At 45.0% G+C, this 23,734-nt stretch overlaps 1 protein-coding gene across 1 annotated transcript in view; it reads right to left on the bottom strand.

Moving 5' to 3' along the window:
- Positions 1–2,901: 2,901 nt before the first annotated feature.
- The window catches only part of Fam184b (family with sequence similarity 184, member B), a 115,892-nt gene continuing 95,059 nt past the window's right edge, over positions 2,902–23,734 (bottom strand). The window contains exons 10-16 of the mRNA NM_001305171.1: positions 22,314–22,477; positions 21,092–21,246; positions 18,381–18,524; positions 8,848–8,965; positions 7,270–7,374; positions 5,549–5,748; positions 2,902–4,037 (exon numbers count right to left, since the gene is read on the bottom strand). Of these exons, the coding sequence (NP_001292100.1) occupies positions 3,944–4,037; positions 5,549–5,748; positions 7,270–7,374; positions 8,848–8,965; positions 18,381–18,524; positions 21,092–21,246; positions 22,314–22,477 (980 nt within the window). The 3' untranslated portion in view covers positions 2,902–3,943. The remainder of the gene's footprint in view (positions 4,038–5,548; positions 5,749–7,269; positions 7,375–8,847; positions 8,966–18,380; positions 18,525–21,091; positions 21,247–22,313; positions 22,478–23,734) is intronic.

Genomic DNA, 23,734 nt, shown 5'->3' with positions numbered 1-23,734 from the left:
GAACACAAATTCCAAGCTGTATGTCTTAGGGGTTTCCATTGGCTGGTTGCTCCTATGTGTACCCCAGCAGATTCAGGGAAGGTTCTTGCTTGCTTTGTTGCCCACTTGAGTAAGACCTGCCTTTCCACATGTGTGGATCCAGCCCAGTTGCTTTCTCTAGGATTGAGCACTGTGGTGATCTCTGCCACTTGCAACTGTCTGTCCTTGGCCCTCTCCCTGCACCTCACCGAAATTCTATCGTAAACATTTCCCTTGGTCTTTTCCAGCTCCTTATTCAGTCCCCACTCTGCCCTTTCCTCCACAACTGTATTTGTCTATCCCACAGTTGTGCTTGTCATCATCTTTGGCCACAGATCAGATGGACGTTCACTTCCTTATCTTCTCTACATGAACTTAGCTTCTTTATCAAGTACTGGTATCCCGGACTGTTGGTTTTCTAGCTGAAGACTTCTACTCAGTTTTGCTTTCTAAAGTGCTGTTGTATGAAATACAGTTACAAAACTAGCATTGGTTGTACCAGTCCCGGGTATTGGTTTGCTCAGCATGGGTGCTGCGTTTCTGAACTCCTCTGGTGGACAGTCTGCTCAGGAGCAGCCACTCAGCCTAGTGCACACTTTGGAACTGTCCTTGCACAGATAGCACAGACCTGACAGTGTCCAGAAGCTGAGCCAGCAGTGCTGCCTTGTCACTCTGCTGAGGTAAACAAGCTCAGAACACCAAACCTCAGAGTCACCTGGGATGGTGATAAGGTGAGGTAAGTCACTTTATAGTCCCATTGGGACAGTTACCCCAAGACAGTTACCACGTCATTCAAACTACCACACATCCTGCTAGATGAAGTGAGTGACTGTGACCCTTTACCCCCTTTGATGGGTAATATTATCAACTTGACCTCTTCTCATCGTACTGGTTGAGGTAGGTCAGCCTACCATATATGTGGGCAGTGTCGTTCCAGGGCCTAGGGTCCAAAACAACTAGGCGTCAGTATTATTTGCTCTCTGCTTCCCATCTGGACACTGACCAACTGCTTCAGCTCAGTCCTTCCCAGCTGTGGTGGACTGAGCCACCAAAGCCTTGAACCATGATAAACGTCTTTGAGTTCTTTTTGTCAGGTATTTGGTCTTAGCAGCAAAGAAAAAATGCAGAGGGCAGCAGAAAAGCAGTTTTGCGTTGCGCTTACAATGCTGAGAAACAACCACCCATGACACCCCAGTAAAATTCAGTAATCACTGCTTATTGGTAAATATTGGAACTTAACTTATGGGAAACAGACTGGGTATTTCCTAATCCAAAACTCCAAATGTTCCTAGATCTAAAGTTTTCCAATATTGACCTGACACTGTAAGTAGAGGCTTTCATACTTGATGCATGGAGTAAAGGTGTACCAAGAAAAGAATAAGGTGGATATAAAAATATAAGGGGATGTTTAGACTTTGTTCCCATGCTCAAGATAACTTGTGTGTATATTCATGAGTCTGAAAATAAGTAAACTTTTTTTTTTTAATCTTACTGGGGATTGAACTCAGGGCCTTGCACATGCTAACCATGTGCTATACCACTGCTGTGTCCTCTTGAGCACTTCTGGTCCCAAGTGTTGGGATAGGAGATACTTAACCTGTGGTACTAAAGGTGAGGGGTGGTACTAAAGGTGAGGGGTGGTACTAAAGGGGAGGGGTGGTATTAAAGGTGAGGGGTGGTACTAAAGGTGAGGGGTGGTATTAAAGGTGAGGGGTGGTACTAAAGGTGAGGGGTGGTACTAAAGGTGAGGGTGGTATTAAAGGTGAGGGGTGGTACTAAAGGTGAGGGGTGGTACTAAAGGTGAGGGGTGGTACTAAAGGGGAGGGGTGGTATTAAAGGTGAGGGGTGGTACTAAAGGGGAGGGGTGGTACTAAAGGGGAGGGATGGTACTAAAGGGGAGGGGTGGTATTAAAGGTGAGGGGTGGTACTAAAGGGGAGGGGTGGTACTAAAGGGGAGGGGTGGTACTGAGGGGGAGGGGTGGTACTGAGGGGGAGGGGTGGTACTGAGGGGGAGGGGTGGTACTGAGGGTGAGGGGTGGTACTAAAGGGGAGGGGTGGTACTAAAGGGGAGGGGTGGTACTAAAGGTGAGGGGTGGTACTAAAGGGGAGGGGTGGTACTAAAGGTGAGGGGTGGTATTAAAGGTGAGGGGTGGTACTAAAGGGGAGGGGTGGTACTAAAGGGGAGGGGTGGTACTAAAGGGGAGGGGTGGTACTGAGGGGGAGGGGTGGTACTGAGGGTGAGGGGTGGTATTAAAGGGGAGGGGTGGTCATGAATGGGAGTAGGTCCCTTATAAAGGGGCTTAAACCAGCTCTGTCGGACACGAGGCCCCATAATGGAGACCTTAATTTGCTCAGCACCTTCATCTTGGTCTCTTAGCCACAAGTAACGCATTTCTGAGGTCTGTGTATTAACCCCATCATGAAAGTTTTAGTGTAACAGCCCAACACTGCAGTGTCTTCAGGTTATAGCAAGCTCATCTTGAGCAGGAAAGACAGAAGTTTGCCCTGAAAATCATGTGCCATTCCAAATATGGTGACAAATGGTTGCATTCAAAACTGGAAATAGACCCTGGCCGTGAGTCACCAATCTTTCAGGATGTACACACTCTGTGGGTCCTAGCTGGGTGTGGTTGTGCACTGGGGTGGGGGCCAGAGATAGGAAGATCTTTGAGGCCAGCTTGGTCTATATAGTGAGTTCTGGACACAGTGAGATCCTGTCTCCAAGAAAACCCAACAAAAAAAGTGGATTCTTATAGGCAAGGTAGCTCAGTGGTAGAGCACTGGCCTAGGATGCTCAAGGTCCTGGGTTCTATATCTAGTACTACCAACAACAAGAAAGAAGCCAGATGGTGGTGGTGCACACCTTTAATCCCAGCACTCGGGAGGCAAAGGCAGACATTTTTATTTTTATCCTCCAATTATTCAGAGTTTTATTATTCAAAGAGCAAAAATTTGACAATGCATAGAATTGGCATCTGTTGATAAGCCACTTGCTGGGCCAGCACCAGACAGAAGAAAGTTTACCCACTAAAAGTTGTGTCATAGGGTAAGACAGAGTGCAGCTTCAGCACCATGGGCAGTTCCCTGCTCTCCTGGGAGTCCATGCAATGGGAAAGCTGTTAAGTACATCTGAAGGCTGGTGACACAGATGCAAAAGAACAGGTCCAGCAATCTTCGACATCAGAGAACAGACAGTCTAGAAACCTTCGCAAAGACTTAGCACAACGGTCGTTGAAGCTGTGTAACAGGAGGCACAGTTGTTCGAGCACTCCAATTCAGGCTTCATGGCTGTACCTATATAGTATGCTGCTTAAATCTTGTGAGGTCCTGTTTGAGGTAGGTGTTGTCCCTCTAGTCTGTAGCCTGTGCCAGACCTTGGAAGTCAAAACATGCAGTGCAGGCATGCTGCAATCCGGTCCTGGTAGGTTTGGTGTTTTGTTCTCAGTGCCTTTTATATTGAACTTTTATTCCTCTTCATATTGAGGTTAGATGTGCATTTGGAATTATATATATGATATGTTATATATACATACATAGCATATGTACATATATCATAACTTTGAGTGGAGATGACCAAGAAAAAAATAGAAATACTTTAAAGCAGACCATGGCAGTCACAAGTCTGACCTTACCACGTGGAGTTTGACATTACAGGCACTAGGAATACAATGGGTAATTTGGTCATCAGAGATAAATATTTTCCTAGGGGTGCTTTTTAATAACTGGCTTGTTTCATCTTTAACTCTAAGCATTCTTACATAGGCAGGAGTCACAATGGAGCGGAAATGTTAGTGCCACACTCTGTTTTAGCTATCCATCACATGTAAGTCATGACCAGCTAGTTACCTGGTTGGGTGGTTTTAATTTGTTCCTTCAGATGGTAGAAATGATTTTCTAATGTCCTCCTTTGATCCCAAAGATCAGTTTAGAAGGAGAAGTACTTGGTAAACCATTCCTGGTGTGGAGAGCCTTGCTTCTGTGTGGCTTCTTTGGGTTGGGCCGGTTCTTCATCTTGGGCCCTTAAAAAAAGGAAATTTTTATATGGTTATGAAACTTATTCAGTAAAAAAGCGATAGTGTACCACCTTTCCTGGAGAAGCTATACACTTGTTATCCTTTCAAAAGATTCTAGACTGACTGGCGACATTGGCAGCTGGAAACCAGTTGTGAAGGATGAGTGGGAGGGAGTGCCTAGTTCTTGTTTTAACCAGCATGGACTCCTCAGTCACCGATCGATTGGTGGTTACGATACTGATGAGATGCATTTTGTAGCATTCATTATCCATTTTAGTCACAAATCAGACAGACAGCAAAGTATAAAAATAATACACGATGTTCCGATTTGAGTCTTATGTAGAATATTACTGTGAGCATTGTAACGAGGCTATGAAATTTGCCTAATAGATCAAAAGAAGAAAGAGCAGGCAGTGAAACTGTCACCTAGTCACTCTGCATTTGTGAGGCTTCGTACCAAATAGCAGCCTGCCAAGCCTGAGGCCCTGAATTTGGTCCATGGAACCCACGTGATAAAAGAAGTTGTCCTTTGACCTTAAATTAACAAGAGTGCTATGACAGATGCCATGCCCCCAGTAAATACTGTGATTGGGGTTTTTTGTTTGTTTGGTTTTGGTTTTTTTTGGGGGGAGGCAGGTTGAGACAGGGTCTCACTTTGTTGCTCTGACTGTTCTAGAATGTACTATGCAGACTGCTGGCCTAGAAATCATAGATTCACCTGCCTCTGCTTCCAGAGTTCTGAGATAAAAGGCATGCACCACTGTACCTGACCCATACATACTGTAAAACAAGCAAACGAAAGTGAATAGCTTGAACCAGAGCTGCTGCCTATCAGTGAGAGTCAGGAGCTGGTGAACCAGTGTGCTTTGCTCTAGACCTTCTTCCATGGGCAGGACCCAAAGGGGCTACATTCATTCAGGGTGGCAAGTGATTGCTTCTGGCTCAATAGTCAAGATCTCTGCAATGGGCAGGTTGGTATCCAGAGAGCTTCTCAAATTAGAACATTTTGAGGAGGCCCTTTCTAAATACAAACCTCAGACTCAGCCTGACTCACTGAGGGGGTCTAACTACTTCAATAATGCCAAATGACACTGAAAAGTAATCTTAGCTATAACACTTCTGTGTCAGGTCTGAGGGTAGGAATAACTTACAGGTTAATTTCTTTAGTCACACCAATCTGATCAGGTACCTACTTTATTCGTTTAAGATAGCAATACAGGGAACTTTACAGGTCACTTGCCTAAGACCACACAGCCAAGAAAAGTGCATTTTAAATACAGATCTTAAAGTAAATGATGCCATTGAAATTAGTCCTTCTAAAGACTAGCACCAAAATTCTCAAGAACAAGACAGTTTCTTTCATCAGTGGTCGCATTCAGCTAGGCTGTCACTGTTTCTGAGGCTGGACTCCTACTGTTTAGATCAGATGTCAGATGCTTTAGCAGGTGCCAAAGGAGACTCAAATTTCATTCCTGTCCTTGGAGAAGGAGAGACACATTCCCCTGCCCGACACATACCTTGTGGCAGTTTTCCCATCTAGTAACTGGGTGGGTTTGTAAGGCTGGCCACAGCTGGGGCTTGGGTCCAGGCTAGGCGACTTAGTTATGGGAGGGGCATTGATCCTGGAGCTCAGGTCTCCGCTCAGAAAGTTCTTTGCATAGGAGGCAAGGTTTGGCACACTGACCACTCGGCTGGGTACTTCCTCCATCTTCTTCTTCTGTTTGTGTTAGAAGAAGGGTGTTAGTGCTTACCCCGGAGTAGCGTTATTGTTCATGCAAACAGGCTCACCCAGCATAAATAACAAGGAAAAGAAGTAACATTCCTACTTATATACTAAAATATTGTCTTAATATTAGGGGAGGTAGGGACAAGCATAATATCACACGTCTTTAATATCAGCATTCAGGAAGCAGAGGCAGGAAGATCTCTGTGAGTTCAAGCCTAGCCTGATTTACACAGTGAGCTCTAAGCCAGCCAGGCTTCCATAGTGAGACCATGTCTCAATTGTGTTGTTGTAAAATTAAAATAAGGCTTTCTTTTATCCTGCACTAGATCTGTCACTGCAGTGCCCTAAGACATCTGGTAGACATCTTCATCTCAGTCAGCAAAGCCTCTCACCTGCTTTGCTCCATCCCATATCACACTGCTGATGGCTTCTCTCTGAGCCTGCAACAATGTCTCTACCTGTCTAGTTCCCAAGGCAGGTTGCCACCATGCCAGACATCACATCCCAATTCCGTGGTGGCCCAATGTCTCCAGCCACCACACACTCTCTTGAATTGAATTAAATAGCCACATGAAAGAACACACAACACAATAACCTCTGGCCCAATTGGTAAGATATAATTGCCCACCTAGACATACAAAGCCCTGTACACATCCATCCCTTAACAACCTGTAAATGTGCAGAGAGGAATCTTAACACCAACTGCCATGTTCTCCCTACTGCATCTCCTCCTCTCTAAAACTTTTCTCCCGCCCATCCTTCCTTCTCGTCCAATGACAGGCCTCGTTCTATCTTGTACCTGCCTTCACCTGCATAATGACATCATCCTACACAATTGCTGCAATTTTTTAATTGATAATTTTATCGCAGTGCTAGGAATGGGGTCCTGCTTCAAGCATGCAGACAATTGTTCTTCCACCTGCCCTTCAAACCATTTTTTCTCCCATCTTTATTGTGCAACCAAAAACAAAACATTAATGGTTTCTAGCCAAGACTTGGGGAAAAATATGTCTTATAACTTCAATATTTTAGAGGCCATATAATAGCAGGACTGGCCTTGCCTCATCTCTAACTCTAGAGTGCAAGTTACACTGCTACAATAGAGGGATAAATTAAAAACCACGAATGAGATCTTGTCAGGTTCATTCGGTCTCAGTGTGTTACTTTGTGAGCGATGAAAGACTGACTCTTTTCAACTTTGGGGATCTGGTGACAGGAGATGAGAGAGTGTTATAAATATGCTTGTCATCATTATGAAGTCCACAAGTATTGTGGAAAAAAGGGGAAGACGTGGGTGTTCTCTCCTGTCATCTAGACGAAGGGATATTAATAGCAACACATATTTGCTACGGATAAATGATAGACAAGTCACACGTACTCTCTCAGTACTGTTTGCTAGCACTGTAGACTATGTCTCTTGGGTTTTCCCAGTGGCTATTCCACTGAATGTCCACAGCTACGTTCAGAAGAGCAGAAGCACGCAGACTGTATGATGTGCTAAAATTGATTTACCTTCATGGAAGGGGTCAAGTATCCTGGATGAGGATTGAAAGAGAAGGACCGATTCCGATGGGACACTGCACTGGGGAAGGCTGCGTAGTGAAATCTTCTCTCTTCCTGGAAAACCAAGGAAACAAGGTCTTAAAGAGCTCAGGCTTGGGCCACTGGCTTTGTCTAGGTGATGGAGGACAGAAGACAGAAGGAAAACCCTGGAGAAGGACGGTAGGCGAGTGGCAATCAAGCAGCTAGTCACTGGAGCCCCTAGGAAGTACCTTCATCTCTGGGACTTCAAATGACCAGGGAAGGAAAGGGCATGGTGCCTTAGCAAGTAAAAACATCTAACTACCCTGAGCACCTAGAAGGAAAATCTAGTACAAAAGTTAAAATAATTAATCAAAGGAAACTCTTCCCACATTCAATCATTTCAACCTTCCTCTCCCTTGCCTTGTTTGATACAGGGGCTCATATATTCCAAGCTGGCCTCAAGCACACTATTTAGCCAAGAATGAGTGTGGCCTTGAACTGCTGAACTGTTTCTGACTCTGCTTCTGACTGGCATTTCAAGCATGTGCTACCACACTTGATTTGTGTGGTGCTAAAGACTGAACCACCATGTGGGCACCTGGAACCGAATCTGGACCCTCTGTAAGAGCAGCAAGTATTCTTTTTCTTTTCTTTTTTTTTTTTTTTTCCGGAGGTGGGGACCGAACCCAGGGCCTTGCGCTTGCTAGGCAAGCGCTCTACCACTGAGGTAAATCCCCAACCCCGAGCAATTCTTTTTTAAGATAATCATAACTGGGGCTGGAGATAGCACAGTTGTTAGAGCACTTACTGCTCTTCCAGAAGACCCAGGTTGAATTCCTAGTGCAGTTCATAAATGCCTGAAACTCTCCAGCTCCAGGGGATCTGACAATATATTCAGTCCTCCAAAGGCACCTGTATACACAGGTACACACACACACACACACACACACACACACACACACACACACATGCACACACACACATGCACACACACATATACACACATACACACACACTTAAATATATACATTTTAAAAAAGACGATCATAACTATAATATCTTCTTGTACTTACTAAGGGAGCAGTTATTCCTTGTCATAATTCTGTGAGTCAAAGACAGACCAAGGGGAGAGATATCCCTAAGGAAGAACTTCAAGTCTTGATGGTTTTGAGGTACAGAATTAAAGGAGTTGGAAATAATTCTTCAAGGGGTCTAGGGACTGGCTATGCTAACTAGAAAATGAATGGTTAATCTTACAAAAGGAAGATCAACCATGGTAAATTTGAATAGTTCTATTAAAATTCCAAGGTAAGTAAATAGATTTTTATCAAATTGTGTAGGCCGAAAAATAGAATCAACGTCAAACAAATGCTGTTAAACCTACGCACAGGACGGCTTCTTGCTTGTATTAAAAAAAAAAATTGGTATGAGTACTTCTTAGTAATAGGGAGAAATAACGAAGGATTGACAGGCAACATTTTAGGGAGCTGTAGAAATGCCAGGTTCAAAGGCAGCACCCCTACTGTGAGTGCTGGGCAGTATCTCTCCAGTGCACCCTTGCCTCACCGTGAGCTGCCTGATGATGTCTTCTCTCTCCTTCAGTCGTGTCTGCAGGCGGCCTATGAGTTGCAGATCCTCAGGCCGTGAAGTTCCTTTTCCAGCCTTCTCTCCGGAATCTTTCAGCCTGTTTAAAAGTATGCAGTCAGTCCTGCAGAGGTTCTCAATAGGCAGGGGGGAGACTGTGTGCTTAGGATGGCCACCCAAGCCCCTACCCCTGGTCTGCCTCCTGTCAGTTCTCTCATTCCTTCAAAACTACCGAGTGTGTACATAGATTATGCATGCAGCCTCGCTTCTGGGGCATGGTATGAATCTGTAACAAGAGCCATAGGCCTTCAGGACCCCCTGATGCCCATGAGGTTCTAGCCCCATCTGGTGGGGACATAGAGTACAGCATGAGTTTGTCGTTTGTCTTTCAGGGGCAGCCAAGCAAGACTAAGGCAGGATGGTGATGGTGGGCGGGGCTATGGCTATTGATTGATAGCAAGGAAGGACTTTGAAATGAGAAAACTCCACCCCACTTCTAATACGAGCTCTGCTGCCCTTTAGTTATTTGCCGCATTTATTACATCATTTCTCCTGGAGCCAAAGTTCTTCATTTGGGGGAGGGGCGGGTGGGGAGTGGAGAGGAGAGTGATGGTGCAAGTGAGACAGCACCTCACTAAGTAGCTCAGGCTGGCTTTGTTATTAACCAGCCTAGCCTGGAACTCAGAAACCCACCTGCTTCTGCCTCCATGCTACCACTCCCATTCTTTCCTGTATAAAGTGAGCACAAAATGGTGGTTGGTTGTGAATCAATGAGGTAAGGGTTGACTGGCACAAGACTGAGAGGCACGTGGCAAGCGCCCACTGGGTGGGCTTGCCTAATGCATTTCCCTGCAGCTTTTGTGTCAGTGCTAGGGATTGAATGTCATGAGCAGGTGCTCTACCACTGAGCTATCTCCATAGGCTTAAAAAAAAACTTTATTCTGAGATATGATTTCACTACTCTGCGCGCGAACTCTTTGACAGCCCTTTCTGGCTTTGGACTTGCAATCCTCCTGCCTCATCTCCCTCTTACGGATTATTTGCCTATGGTTCTGGGCAGGACACACTACAACTGTTGGGGGTCAAGACTGTGTTTTAAGAGCATAGCTCTTAAATTCACTTCCTACTGTATAACCATGGGTAAGAGGTTTTACCTTCCAGCATGGATCACAACATCACCTCCTAACTGGTCTCCCTGTCAATCCCTTTTTCTAGTTTCATTGCTACCCAGCAACCAGAAGAAAGCTGCTTCTGGCCCTCTACAAACATCCACATAAATAAAAATAAATCAGTGCACCCCTCAGTTCATACTCGAGAAGATTCTATTTGCAGTAAATGGTAATTAACACAGAAACCACAACTTGTCAAAGCGCAGAGAATACGAGACTGCTATAGTTGCCCTCTGCAACTGGACGGCAAAGCCCCACTGCTGAAGACATCTCCACAACTCACTGAACACGGAGATGTTGAGTGGGTGCCTACACAGAGCCTTCACCCTACATGCTACTGTGTTTGGCACTCTGCCTGCTACCAAAGGAGAAACAAGCATCAAACCCAGTCACAAACGCTTTGATCTACAATGGTGTCCTATCCATAAGACACACTAGTGCAGTGGTGGTACAAGCTTGTCAGAGTAACCAACCGATATACGATTTACAAGATGGAACCCATAACCGACACTGCTTGGATGCCCAAAACCTAAGACATAGCCCAGAAGCAAAAAGAATAAAATGACTCCTAACAACATTTTGTTATACCTATAAATCAGTGCCTCATTCAGCCATCATCAGAGAAGCTTCCCATTTCCTACAGCATATAGAACTAAACACGGAGAGGCACAGCCAGATATGCAGCGGGCGACCGACCTTTGAACACTCAGTCCTAACTGGGATGTCTCCATCAAATCCCCTGCAGGCTCAGGGAGCCCTGCAGAAGAGAAGGCTGAAAGATTACAAGAGCTAGAGGGGATGGAGGACACAGGAAAACAAGGTCCTCTATACCAACAGCACTGGTGCACATATGACCTCACAGAGACCGAGTCAGCATGCACAGGGCCTGCCCCGCTCTGCACCAGATTGTGTCCTAAAGCCGAGAGGAGACGTGGGCACATGCTCCAGTTCCTAACCCAGAAGCTATCTCCAATTGGTAACCACTTGCAAATGAAAATTTAGTTTTTTTCCAAGGGAGTCTCACTGTGGGGAAAAAAAAGACTCACAAGAGTAGGCTGCATGGCCAGCGATAGACAGCAACAGAACATGCACTCAACAGAACATGAATTGTCTCATACTGTTGTGTTAAAACTTTCCCTTTCCCACCTTCTCTCTCCCTCCTCCCCCTCCACAGGTCCTCTGCATATATATTCTGGCTTCCATTTTGGTGTTTTTATAGCATTCAAGTGGGTCTCTGTGTCTATCCATTCCTTGTGCTGTTCCTTGGTTTCTTTTCCTTCTGTTGGTTTCTGCAAATTTGTAGTGTTAGATTTTGTTTCTTCTTATCGCACTATATTATAATTTGCCATTATTCCTTAGAAGCTGATTTGTTTTCCAATGAGAGATAGAAAGGAGATGGATCTGGACAGGAGAGGATGTCGGGAGAAGCTGGGAGGAGCCAAGGGAGAGGAAACCATTACCATGCATATTATGCAAGAAAAATATTTTAATTAAAGGGGGAATACTGTGATATTCCCTCCTCAGGAATCATTGCAGAAGAGGGGCAGGAAGATTGAAGGTACCAGAGGTGGTGGCTGACTGGAAGGAAAAACTGTTTATCATCCAGCAGGACAATTGCATGTGTAAACTCACAGTGGTGGTGGCAGAACTCGAGACCTGTTCCGGCTCAAGGTGCACAAAATCCCAGCATGCAGAGGGAGGTGGACACCATGTCCCACCCCTAGCTGAGGGGCTATTGGCCAGTGATAATTGCTGGAATAGGAGGCCAGTTTTCTTAAGAACATAGATCCTACCCGCAGATCCCGGCCCGCAGCAGCTCTCTGCTCCCAAACCCCATGGGAGAGAGACCTCAACGCATGGTCAGGTGGGCACTCCCGAGGCTGCAGAGCAGAGGAGACCACCGACACTGCCCACCCCTGCCCACATCCCTGGCCCAAGAGGAAACTGTATAAGGCCTCTGGGTTCCCGTAGGGGAGGGCCCAGGAGCGGCAGGACCCCTGCGCCTGAGACACCGCCGGAACCTGAAGGAAACAGACCGGATAAACAGTTCTCTGCACCCAAATCCCGTGGGAGGGAGAGCTAAACCTTCAGAGAGGCAGACACGCCTGGGAAACCAGAAGAGACTGCACTCTGCACACACATCTCGGACGCCAGAGGAAAACACCAAACGCCATCTGGAACCCCAGTGCACGGAAGCTCCCGGAAAGGGCAGTGCAGATCTTCCTGGTTGCTGCCGCCGCAGAGAGCTCTTGGTCAGCACCCCGAGAGCGAACTTGAGCCTCGGGACCACAGGTAAGACCAACTTTTCTGCTGCAAGTGACCTGCCTGGTGAACTCAAGACACAGGCCCACAGGAACAGCTGAAGACCTGTAGAGAGGAAAAACTACACGCCCGAAAGCAGAACACTCTGTCCCCATAACTGGCTGAAAGAAAACAGGAAAACAGGTCTACAGCACTCCTGACACACAGACTTATAGGACAGTGTAGCCACTGTCAGAAATAGCAGAACAAAGTAACACTAGAGATAATCTGATGGCGAGAGGCAAGCGCAGGAACCAAAGCAACAGAAACCAAGACTACATGGCATCATCAGAGCCCAATTCTCCCACCAAAATAAACATGGAATATCCAAACACACCAGAAAAGCAAGATCTAGTTTCAAAATCATATTTGATCATGATGCTGGAGGACTTCAAGAAAGACGTGAAGAACTCCCTTAGAGAAACACAGGAAAACATTAATAAACAAGTAGAAGCCTACAGAGAGGAATCGCAAAAATCCCTGAAAGAATTCCAGGAAAACACAATCAAACAGTTGAAGGAATTAAAAATGGAAATAGAAGCAATCAAGAAAGAACACATGGAAACAACCCTGGATATAGAAAACCAAAAGAAGAGACAAGGAGCTGTAGATACAAGCTTCACCAACAGAATACAAGAGATGGAGGAGAGAATCTCGGGAGCAGAAGATTCCATAGAAATCATTGACTCAACTGTCAAAGATAATGTAAAGCAGAAAAAGCTACTGGTCCAAAACATACAGGAAATCCAGGACTCAATGAGAAGATCAAACCTAAGGATAATAGGTATAGAAGAGAGTGAAGACTCCCAGCTCAAAGGACCAGTAAATATCTTCAACAAAATCATAGAAGAAAACTTCCCTAACCTAAAAAAAGAGATACCCATAGGCATACAAGAAGCCTACAGAACTCCAAATAGATTGGACCAGAAAAGAAACACCTCCCATCACATAATTGTCAAAACACCAAACCCACAAAATAAAGAAAGAATATTAAAAGCAGTAAGGGAAAAAGGTCAAGTAACATATAAAGGCAGACCTATCAGAATCACACCAGACTTTTCGCCAGAAACTATGAAGGCCAGAAGATCCTGGACAGATGTCATACAGACCCTAAGAGAACACAAATGCCAGCCCAGGTTACTGTATCCTGCAAAACTCTCAATTAACATAGATGGAGAAACCAAGATATTCCATGACAAAACCAAATTTACACAATATCTTTCTACAAATCCAGCACTACAAAGGATAATAAAGGGTAAAGCCCAACATAAGGAGGCAAGCTACACCCTAGAAGAAGCAAGAAACTAATCGTCTTGGCAACAAAACAAAGAGAAGAAAAGCACACAAACATAACCTCACATCCAAATATGAATAAGGAAGGACACTTCATATTCATCAAAGGAAAAATCCACCAAGATGAACTCTCAATCCTAAATATCTATGCCCCAAATACAAGGGCACCTACATACGTAAAAGAAACCTTACTAAAGCTCAAAACACACATTGCATCTCACACAATAATAGTGGGAGATTTCAACACCCCACTCTCATCAGTGGACAGATCATGGAAACAGAAATTAAACAGAGATGTAGACAGACTAAGAGAAGTCATGAGCCAAATGGACTTAACGGATATTTATAGAACATTCTATCCTAAAGCAAAAGGATATACCTTCTTCTCAGCTCCTCATGGTACTTTCTCCAAAATTGACCATATAGTTGGTCAAAAAACAGGCCTCAACAGGTACAGAAAGATAGAAATAATCCCATGCGTGCTATCAGACCACCACGGCCTAAAACTGGTCTTCAATAACAATAAGGGAAGAATGCCCACATATACGTGGAAATTGAACAATGCTCTACTCAATGAAACCTAGTCAAGGAAGAAATAAAGAAAGAAATTAAAAAACTTTTTAGAATTTAATGAAAATGAAGGTACAACATACCCAAACTTATGGGACACAATGAAAGTTGTGCTAAGAGGAAAACTCATAGCGCTGAGTGCCTGCAGAAAGAAACAGGAAAGAGCATATGTCAGCAGCTTGACAGCACACCTAAAAGCTCTAGAGCAAAAAGAAGCAAATACACCCAGGAGGAGTAGAAGGCAGGAAATAATCAAACTCAGAGCTGAAATCAACCAAGTAGAAACAAAAAGGACCATAGAAAGAATCAACAGAACCAAAAGTTGGTTCTTTGAGAAAATCAACAAGATAGATAAACCCTTAGCCAGACTAACGAGAGGACACAGAGAGTGCGTCCAAATTAACAAAATCAGAAATGAAAAGGGAGACATAACTACAGATTCAGAGGAAATTCAAAAAATCATCAGATCTTACTATAAAAGCCTATATTCAACAAAACTTGAAAATCTACAGGAAATGGACAATTTCCTAGACAAATACCAGGTACCAAAGTTAAATCAGGAACAGATAAACCAGTTAAACAACCCCATAACTCCTAAGGAAATAGAAGCAGTCATTAAAGGTCTCCCAACCAAAAAGAGCCCAGGTCCAGACGGGTTTAGTGCAGAATTCTATCAAACCTTCATAGAAGACCTCATACCAATATTATCCAAACTATTCCACAAAATTGAAACAGATGGATCACTCCCGAATTCCTTCTATGAAGCCACAATTACTCTTATACCTAAACCACACAAAGACCCAACAAAGAAAGAGAACTTCAGACCAATTTCCCTTATGAATATCGACGCAAAAATACTCAATAAAATTCTGGCAAACCGAATCCAAGAGCACATCAAAACAATCATCCACCATGATCAAGTAGGCTTCATCCCAGGCATACAGGAATGGTTCAATATATGGAAAACCATCAACGTGATCCATTATATAAACAAACTGAAAGAACAAAACCACATGATCATTTCATTAGATGCTGAGAAAGCATTTGACAAAATTCAACACCCCTTCATGATAAAAGTCCTGGAAAGAATAGGAATTCAAGGCCCATACCTAAACATAGTAAAAGCCATATACAGCAAACCAGTTGCTAACATTAAACTAAATGGAGAGAAACTTGAAGCAATCCCACTAAAATCAGGGACTAGACAAGGCTGCCCACTCTCTCCCTACTTATTCAATATAGTTCTTGAAGTTCTAGCCAGAGCAATCAGACAACAAAAGGTGGTCAAGGGGATACAGATCGGAAAAGAAGAAGTCAAAATATCACTATTTGCAGATGATATGATAGTTTATTTAAGTGATCCTAAAAGTTCCACCAGAGAACTACTAAAGCTGATAAACAACTTCAGCAAAGTGGCTGGGTATAAAATTAACTCAAATAAATCAGTTGCCTTCCTCTATACAAAAGAGAAACAAGCCGAGAAAGAAATTAGGGAAACGACACCCTTCATAATAGACCCAAATAATATAAAGTACCTCGGTGTGACTTTAACCAAGCAAGTAAAAGATCTGTACAATAAGAACTTCAAGACACTGAAGAAAGAAATTGAAGAAGACCTCAGAAGATGGAAAGATCTCCCATGCTCATGGATTGGCAGGATTAATATAGTAAAAATAGCCATTTTACCAAAAGCGATCTACAGATTCAATGCAATCCCCATCAAAATACCAATCCAATTCTTCAGAGAGTTAGACAGAACAATTTGCAAATTCATCTGGAATAACAAAAAACCCAGGATAGCTAAAGCTATCCTCAACAATAAAAGGACTTCAGGGGGATTCACTATCCCTGTACTCAGCAGTATTACAGAGCAATAGTGATAAAAACTGCATGGTATTGGTACAGAGACAGACAGATAGACCAATGGAATAGAATTGAAGACCCAGAAATGAACCCACACACCTATGGTCACTTGATTTTTGACAAAGGAGCCAAAACCATCCAATGGAAAAAAGATAGCATTTTCAGCAAATGGTGCTGGTTCAACTGGAGGTCAACATGTAGAAGAATGCAGATCGATCCATGCTTATCACCCTGTACAAAGCTTAAGTCCAAGTGGATCAAGGACCTCCACATCAAACCAGACACACTCAAACTAATAGAAGAAAAACTAGGGAAGCATCTGGAACACATGGGCACGGGAAAAAATTTCCTGAACAAAACACCAATGGCTTATGCTCTAAGATCAAGAATCGACAAATGGGATCTCATAAAACTGCAAAGCTTCTGTAAGGCAAAGGACACTGTGGTTAGGACAAATCGGCAACCAACAGATTGGGAAAAGATCTTTACCAATCCTACAACGGATAGTGGCCTTATATCCAAAATATACAAAGAACTCAAGAAGTTAGACCGCAGGGAGACAAATAACCCTATTAAAAAATGGGGTTCAGAGCTAAACAAAGAATTCACAGCTGAGGAATGCCGAATGGCTGAGAAACACCTAAAGAAATGCTCAACATCTTTAGTCATAAGGGAAATGCAAATCAAAACAACCCTGAGATTTCACCTCACACCAGTGAGAATGGCTAAGATCAAAGACTCAGGTGACAGCAGATGCTGGCGAGGATGTGGAGAAAGAGGAACACTCCTCCATTGTTGGTGGGATTGCAAACTGGTACAACCATTCTGGAAATCAGTCTGGAGGTTCCTCAGAAAATTGGACATTGAACTGCCTGAGGATCCAGCTATACCTCTCTTGGGCATATACCCAAAAGATGCCCCAACATATAAAAAAGACACGTGCTCCACTATGTTCATCGCAGCCTTATTTATAATAGCCAGAAACTGGAAAGAACCCAGATGCCCTTCAACAGAGGAATGGATACAGAAAATGTGGTACATCTACACAATGGAATATTACTCAGCTATCAAAAACAACGGCTTTATGAAATTCGTAGGCAAATGGTTGGAACTGGAAAATATCATCCTGAGTGAGCTAACCCAATCACAGAAAGACATACATGGTATGCACTCACTGATAAGTGGCTATTAGCCCAAATGCTTGAATTACCCTAGATGCCTAGAACAAATGAAACTCAAGACGGATGATCAAAATGTGAATGCTTCACTCCTTCTCTAAAAGGGGAACAAGAATACCCTTGGCAGGGAAGAGAGAGGCAAAGATTAAAACAGAGACTGAAGGAACACCCATTCAGAGCCTGCTCCACATGTGGCCCATACATATACAGCCACCCAATTAGACAAGATGGATGAAGCAAAGAAGTGCAGACCGACAGGAGCCGGATGTAGATCGCTCCTGAGAGACACAGCCAGAATACAGCAAATATAGAGGCGAATGCCAGCAGCAGACCACTGAACTGAGAATAGGACCCCCGTTGAAGGAATCAGAGAAAGAACTGGAAGAGCTTGAAGGGGCTCGAGACCCCATATGTACAACAATGCCAAGCAACCAGAGCTTCCAGGGACTAAGCCACTACCTAAAGACTATACATGGACTGACCCTGGACTCTGACGTCATAGGTAGCAATGAATATCCTAGTAAGAGCACCAGTGGAAGGGGAAGCCCTGGGTCCTGCTAAGACTGAACCCCCAGTGAACTAGACTGTTGGGGGTAGGGCGGCAATGGGGGGAGGGTTGGGAGGGGAACACCTATAAGGAAGGGGAGGGGGGAGGGGGATGTTTGCCCGGAAACCAAAGAATTATTATTAAGTATTAAATAAATTAAAAAAAAAAGAACATAGATCCTGTTCTTACGAGTGTAGTTACCCACACCCCTCCAGTGGATGGCCACATATTCAAGAATATATGGGCAGTGCACCTTAGACTCACTGTGTTTTTTTAAATGAAACAAGGACACAAAGTTGGGTGGGAAGGGAAGGGGGGTGGATATGGGAGGAGATGAGGGAGGGGCGTGAATATGATCAACACATTTATGGCATTTTCAAGTAACTAGAGAGGGAGGAAGAAGGAGGGAGGGAGGGAAATAAAATGAGTAATAGCCACCCCTCTTCATTTGTCTGGAAATGAAGAACTACTCAGAGGACTTCTAAGATTTAAAACCATTAAAGTCTAGGGATACTAGGTCACTTCCCAAAAGGACACACTGCTAATCCCTCCCACCCAGGCCCAAGGCCAACCCAGGCCGGAGGCCTTGCTCACTCTGCTTCCAGAGCGGCCATTCGGGCCTGCAGTCGGGCCTGGGCACCGCTGAAGTCTGCCACCATGGCCTGCATCTCCTTCCGATGCTCCTGGCGGAGGGCCTCCACCTCCATGGCTCTTTGGGCTTTCTGGTCCTCCAGCAACCTGTGATGGATAGAAACACATTCAGGATTACCCGGGCTCTGAGCCTGGGCCCTGCGACTTTGGGGCTTATTTCTCTATTTGGTGGCCCTGTATTGAATGACACCAAGGTCCTTATGAGAAGGAAACCTGGGTCTCCAGGTGAGAAACTCAGGCTAAGCCTCACCTTGGGGACCTCCTTAGGCTCTTCCCACCCCAGCATCCGTAAAGGAGAACTCCGAAACACTCTTCTCCCACAAGGTAGGTGGGGAGACCAGAGGTAGCATTCTCTCAGTTAGGCCTAGAACCCTGAAATCCAGGAGAACCCTCTCCAGGGTTTTCAGAAAGGCAGGAGACATAGCCAAAAGAGGAGTAGTTAGGGCCACACTGCTGAAGTCCTTGGCTTTCACTATTACATTAAGTGTGTGACCTTGGGCTCAGTGTCCTCTTCTGTTGGATGGAAGTGTTGGGGTACTAGCCTCATAGGGTTATTGCAAGGAGAAATTGAACTAATATGTACATCAAACAGTCCAAGGCACGAACGCCGTTTTTCAGTCATTAGCTATCATTGTTTTTAACCTAGAGGAGGATCCTAATGGGTCCACGGCTGAGCCTACGGGAGCCATTTTCCGGAAGTACATGTTCACTTTTATGTGATTGCTTACCCCCTCCCCGGGTGAGGGGTCATTGCGTTCCTCACTTGAAGGAGGACTTGCCTACGATCACATGAACCGTCTCTTGCTCTGTGGTGCTCCACCGCAGCCAGATAGGCTCCTGGCTGCTCTTATATGAACTCAAGTCTCCAGTTCACCTGGGAGAGAGGCCTCACGATCTCAGTTTGTTGGAGGTAAAGTTATTTCACAGCAGTTTGAGTACACGGGGTGGGGAGGGTGCTGTGAATATCCCCTCTTGCTGTAGTCAGCGCTCCTTATCACCAAGGATATTATGACTACCTCAGAGAAGATTTGTTAAACATGGCTCTCTCTTGTGTAGGAATCTCTGACTGGGAAACCAGTATCCAGGGCTATTCCCACTAAAGGACATCCTCTCCTGGCTGTTTTTGTATTGTTTGAGACAATTATCTGGAGGTCAGCGTCCGTTCTAGGTGCTGACATTAGAGGCCTGTGCCACTGTGGTCGGCTTCTTTTGGCTGAACTGACTTAGATGCTCTTCCTGGAGGAGGCGGGTTCCTTTATCATCTGTGTGAACGTTCTCTCACCTTGACTGTTACAGCAGCAAGGGTAAGGCGGAATCTTAGAGTGGAGCTACAGTTTCACCTGCCAACTCCAGCATCTTCTCCTGGGGAATTTCAGAAAGGCAGATTCTAACTAATTCTAATTCTGAGGCTCCATTTTGGGTCCATCAAATCTGACTTGTAGGGGATGGATTTAGTAAAGTGTTAAGTGAGACTTGTAGGGGAGTGTGTGTGTGTGTGTGTGTGTGTGTGTGTGTGTGTGTGTGTGTGTGTGTGGTCAAATGCAGGTTTTTTTCCCATGATAGAAAAGTACTCTACCACTAGCTACATTCCCAGCCTCCATGTTTAAGCTCAATTTTATGAATTTTAACAACTGACTTTTGTCAGTGCCATGTGCCTAATCTTGTTCAAAATACTTGGCTGAAGTCTTTTGGGGGTGGGGATGGGGCAGAGTAGGGTCGGAAAGGTGTGTACTTTATTGGACTCAAGATTCCTCCATTTCAGCCTTCTAAGTGCTACCGTTAGAGTAATGCCTCTACACGTGACGTCTCTTTTCTTTTAATTTTCTCCACCATTTGCATGCTGGGCTTTGCCATGTCTGATGGTCTGGAAAACTGAGGCTTGGGGAGATTAAGAAACTTGGTTGGGGTCATGCAAAAGAGAAAAAGTTACAATTGTTGACCAAAGTGCAAACCCCAGCCTTGCTCACACCTGCAGGCTGTATGAACCCCTGAAGCCATCTCCCCTCGTGTAAGTAAAGGGCTTTAAAGTTAAACAACCAAATAGAACCACAGCTGAAAGTAGTGTACAGCTGGCCCAGCAGGGCTCACAACACCCAAGTGAAAATAATCAGCGGAAAGAAGAGCCTGTGCTTATTAAGATGACAAAAAGAAAAAAAAAAGTGACTGACTTAACTCTGGGAGTGAAACACTCAAAACCAGATGAAGTACACAAATTCCTTGACAGAAACAAACTGGTAAATCTTATTCCAGAAAAAAGCAGATACCCTAAGAAGTCCTACTTAAGACATTGAATTCGTATTGAAAACCTTCCAACAAAGGAGGAAACTCACACCAGGTGCTTCCCTCCATGCTTGGGATGGGAATGCCTCTCGCATGCATAACTATATTATCCTATAACAGCCCAGAGTCCTGAAGCAGTTGTGGTATTGTCCCTTTGTCAGGATGCAACCATCGATAGTTACAGCACAGCACTGTGAACTATTCCATCTCATCACCTCGTCTGGGTCTGACTCTAGGCCTTAGGAGTGGGGAGAGAAGAGTCTGATTTAGATCTCAGAGGCTCCAAGCAATGACAGAGGAAAGGAGAGGCAGGAGAGAGGAGAGAGGGAGGTGAGGAAGGGAGACAACCAGTGGAAGCTGAGCTGCTGACTCACCGGTGCTGCTCACGAAGCTGCAGCGCCTCCTGCAGGTGCTGGTCCACCTCTGCACGCAGGCGGAGTACAGTGTCTTGGAGCTGAGCGTTCTCCTCCAGGAGGCCTTTCTCTGCAGCACAGGGCAGGGACCCAGGAAGCCCTGTAATACCCACATCCTGAGGGAGGGCAGCAGGTAGAGACTTTAACATTTTATTTAGTCAATTATTAGTTTATTTCTTTATTTCAGTAGGTGCCAAGGCCAACTCAACATCAGGGACTTGGAGGTGCTGCTAACCAAGCTTCTGATGAAGGGCTACCATGCCATCTCTTCTAGAGGTGTTCCACTGAGGGTAATGACCCTCAGAGAGTTTTATAAGATTCTCTGAGGGTAATAAGACATCTGATAATCCACACACCCCACCACCTGCTTAAGCTGCCATGTGTTTAACTATGTCACTGTTCGCCATGGTAGCTAATAGTGGGGATCAATAGTGTCAGCTGTGCTGTATTAACAGCTGTGCCCCAGGAGGTCTGAGGGTAGAAGAGCTGGGAGAGCAGAGGCCCCAGTGTGGAGCTGTGCTGGACACCAAGCAGGGGGAGTATCACAAGAAGGTAGAGGCCGGATGCAGGTGCCAGGAGACTAAGAGAGAACAGGGTTGTAGATGCAGTTGGAAGCCAGTGGTCAAGGAGGCTCTGCAGTGATGCATAGCTGGCATCTAGAGCTTACTCCAGCGAGAGCACAAAGACATGCTGTGTGTTACCCTAATGCCTGAAGCTTGAGACCCAGATTGTAATAAGGTGATACCAACTAGGGTAGGAATTAGGGATGCACAGGAGGGGGCTGATGGCCAAAGCCTGAGCGGAAAAATGAAGGAGAGTTTCCCGGACTACTGAGAGTAAGATCAGTTTAGACTGAAGGCTAAACAGGGAGTTTGTCTGCGGAGTGCTCAGAGATAATTTTCCCCACAGACTGGAAGAGTGACCTGGACTAGCTACCTGGAGGCTAAGGGGTACAAACAAGTATCTGAACTATAGGTAACTTAGAACACTTCGGATTTGTTTTCTGCTTTTCAAAGATGGGAGCCTGCAGATCACCAAATGCCTCTAGGGTGAGGAATGGGAGCAGAGTCTTGCTATTTCCAGCTGGAGAGAGATCTAGGTCCCAGATCCATCTATACAGTCCTGTTCTCTGTGGTCCTAGTGTTGCCTTAGAGTGTTGTGTGGACATGGGCAAGGCACTGACCTCTGTAATAAAGGTGTGGTCTCTGCTGTCCCCTGAACACCGATTGATGGCCTGTGGCTTCCCCAAGGGGCCCATGGCCCTGAGCTCATTCTGTAGCTCCTCCAGGGCCTTCTGATGCTCACAGCAGGCAACTCGCTGCCCTGTCAGCTCCTGCCTCAGGGACTCTGGAAGGAAGAAGTGAGAGATCATTCCTAAACTCATTCCAGGGTCACAGAAGCAACAGGAGGATGTAAGGGCCATTCGATACATCCTGAAACCAGGCTAGATGTAAGTATGATCCTTTCCCCTTGCCATTCCTCCCGCTTCTACCTTCCCAGATCCATTTTATTACAAGCAACAGCAGAGGTAAGCAAGGCGGAGCCACACGGCTATTAAATGGTGGACTGGGGATTCAAAGTTGTGAGCATTTCTTCTTTGATTTGAACCACCTGTGTGGCTACTGCTGGCTACTTAGGAGGAATAGCAGGTTCGACCAGAGGCAACACAAAGGACACACAAGGAACTGTCCAATGGGTGGAGGACCTCTTCTAAAGTCTTGGTCTCAAGCCAGGAATCTTGACATTTATGTCAACTTTTTGTTGTGGTAGATATTTAAAAAAAAAGTGGAACCTTTTATCCCATGCTAGTGCCAGCACTCGTAGAGTCACATGACACTGACAGGTATCTTTATCTCAGTGATTCCATGCTGCCCCCAAGTACAATCAGACCCAGGCAGTCCTCGAGCTGTTCCAGCGTGGCACCTTGCCACGATGGTCTCTAGAGTTCCATCACCAGAGGACCATGTGGAACTAACCATAATTTACCTCTGGTTAGTATCTCACCTGGTAGCTCTCTACTAGCTGTGAACTCTCTGGTTCCAGCTACCTGGTAAAATCAAGACTCAACAAACTGTAACCCAACAATCAGATTTATATGTTAAATTCTCAATCCACAATACACCCACACAATAAACTCACAACCAATTGATAAAAATATAAACCAGCTACTTAGATAAGACAAATTGACCAATAGAAATCCATCCCTTAAGAAATATTCATAACAACCTGTATCTATGTAGACACGCATGGTGAGGATCATTTATGCCTGCCTCCATGCTGTCTCTCCCCTCCTCTCTGCTCCTACATCTCCTTCTAAAAGCCTGTTCCCGCCTCCCTTCTTTCTCATCCAATGACAGGCCTTGTTTTATCTTGTGTCTGCCTTCACCTGCATAAATACATCACCCTACAGCTTTTAGGTTTTTAAAACATTCGTAAGTTCTCTTAGCCATGGGTCTAGGATCTTGGCTGGATCACGATGGGGAGAGGGAGCAGTAGAAGATTTTTTATCCAGCAGGATTTGGCCAAAAGCAAGAATGAGTCAGGAGAAGTTTACTCACAGAAGTCATTATAGCCCAATGAGGTGAGCACTATCATTGCCCTCAT

Source organism: Rattus norvegicus, chromosome 14 (genome assembly GCF_036323735.1).
Source record: "Rattus norvegicus strain BN/NHsdMcwi chromosome 14, GRCr8, whole genome shotgun sequence".
Taxonomy (NCBI): domain Eukaryota; kingdom Metazoa; phylum Chordata; class Mammalia; order Rodentia; family Muridae; genus Rattus; species Rattus norvegicus.
Note: the sequence above shows the minus strand (reverse complement) of the source record. Positions and strands in the feature narration are given on the sequence as shown.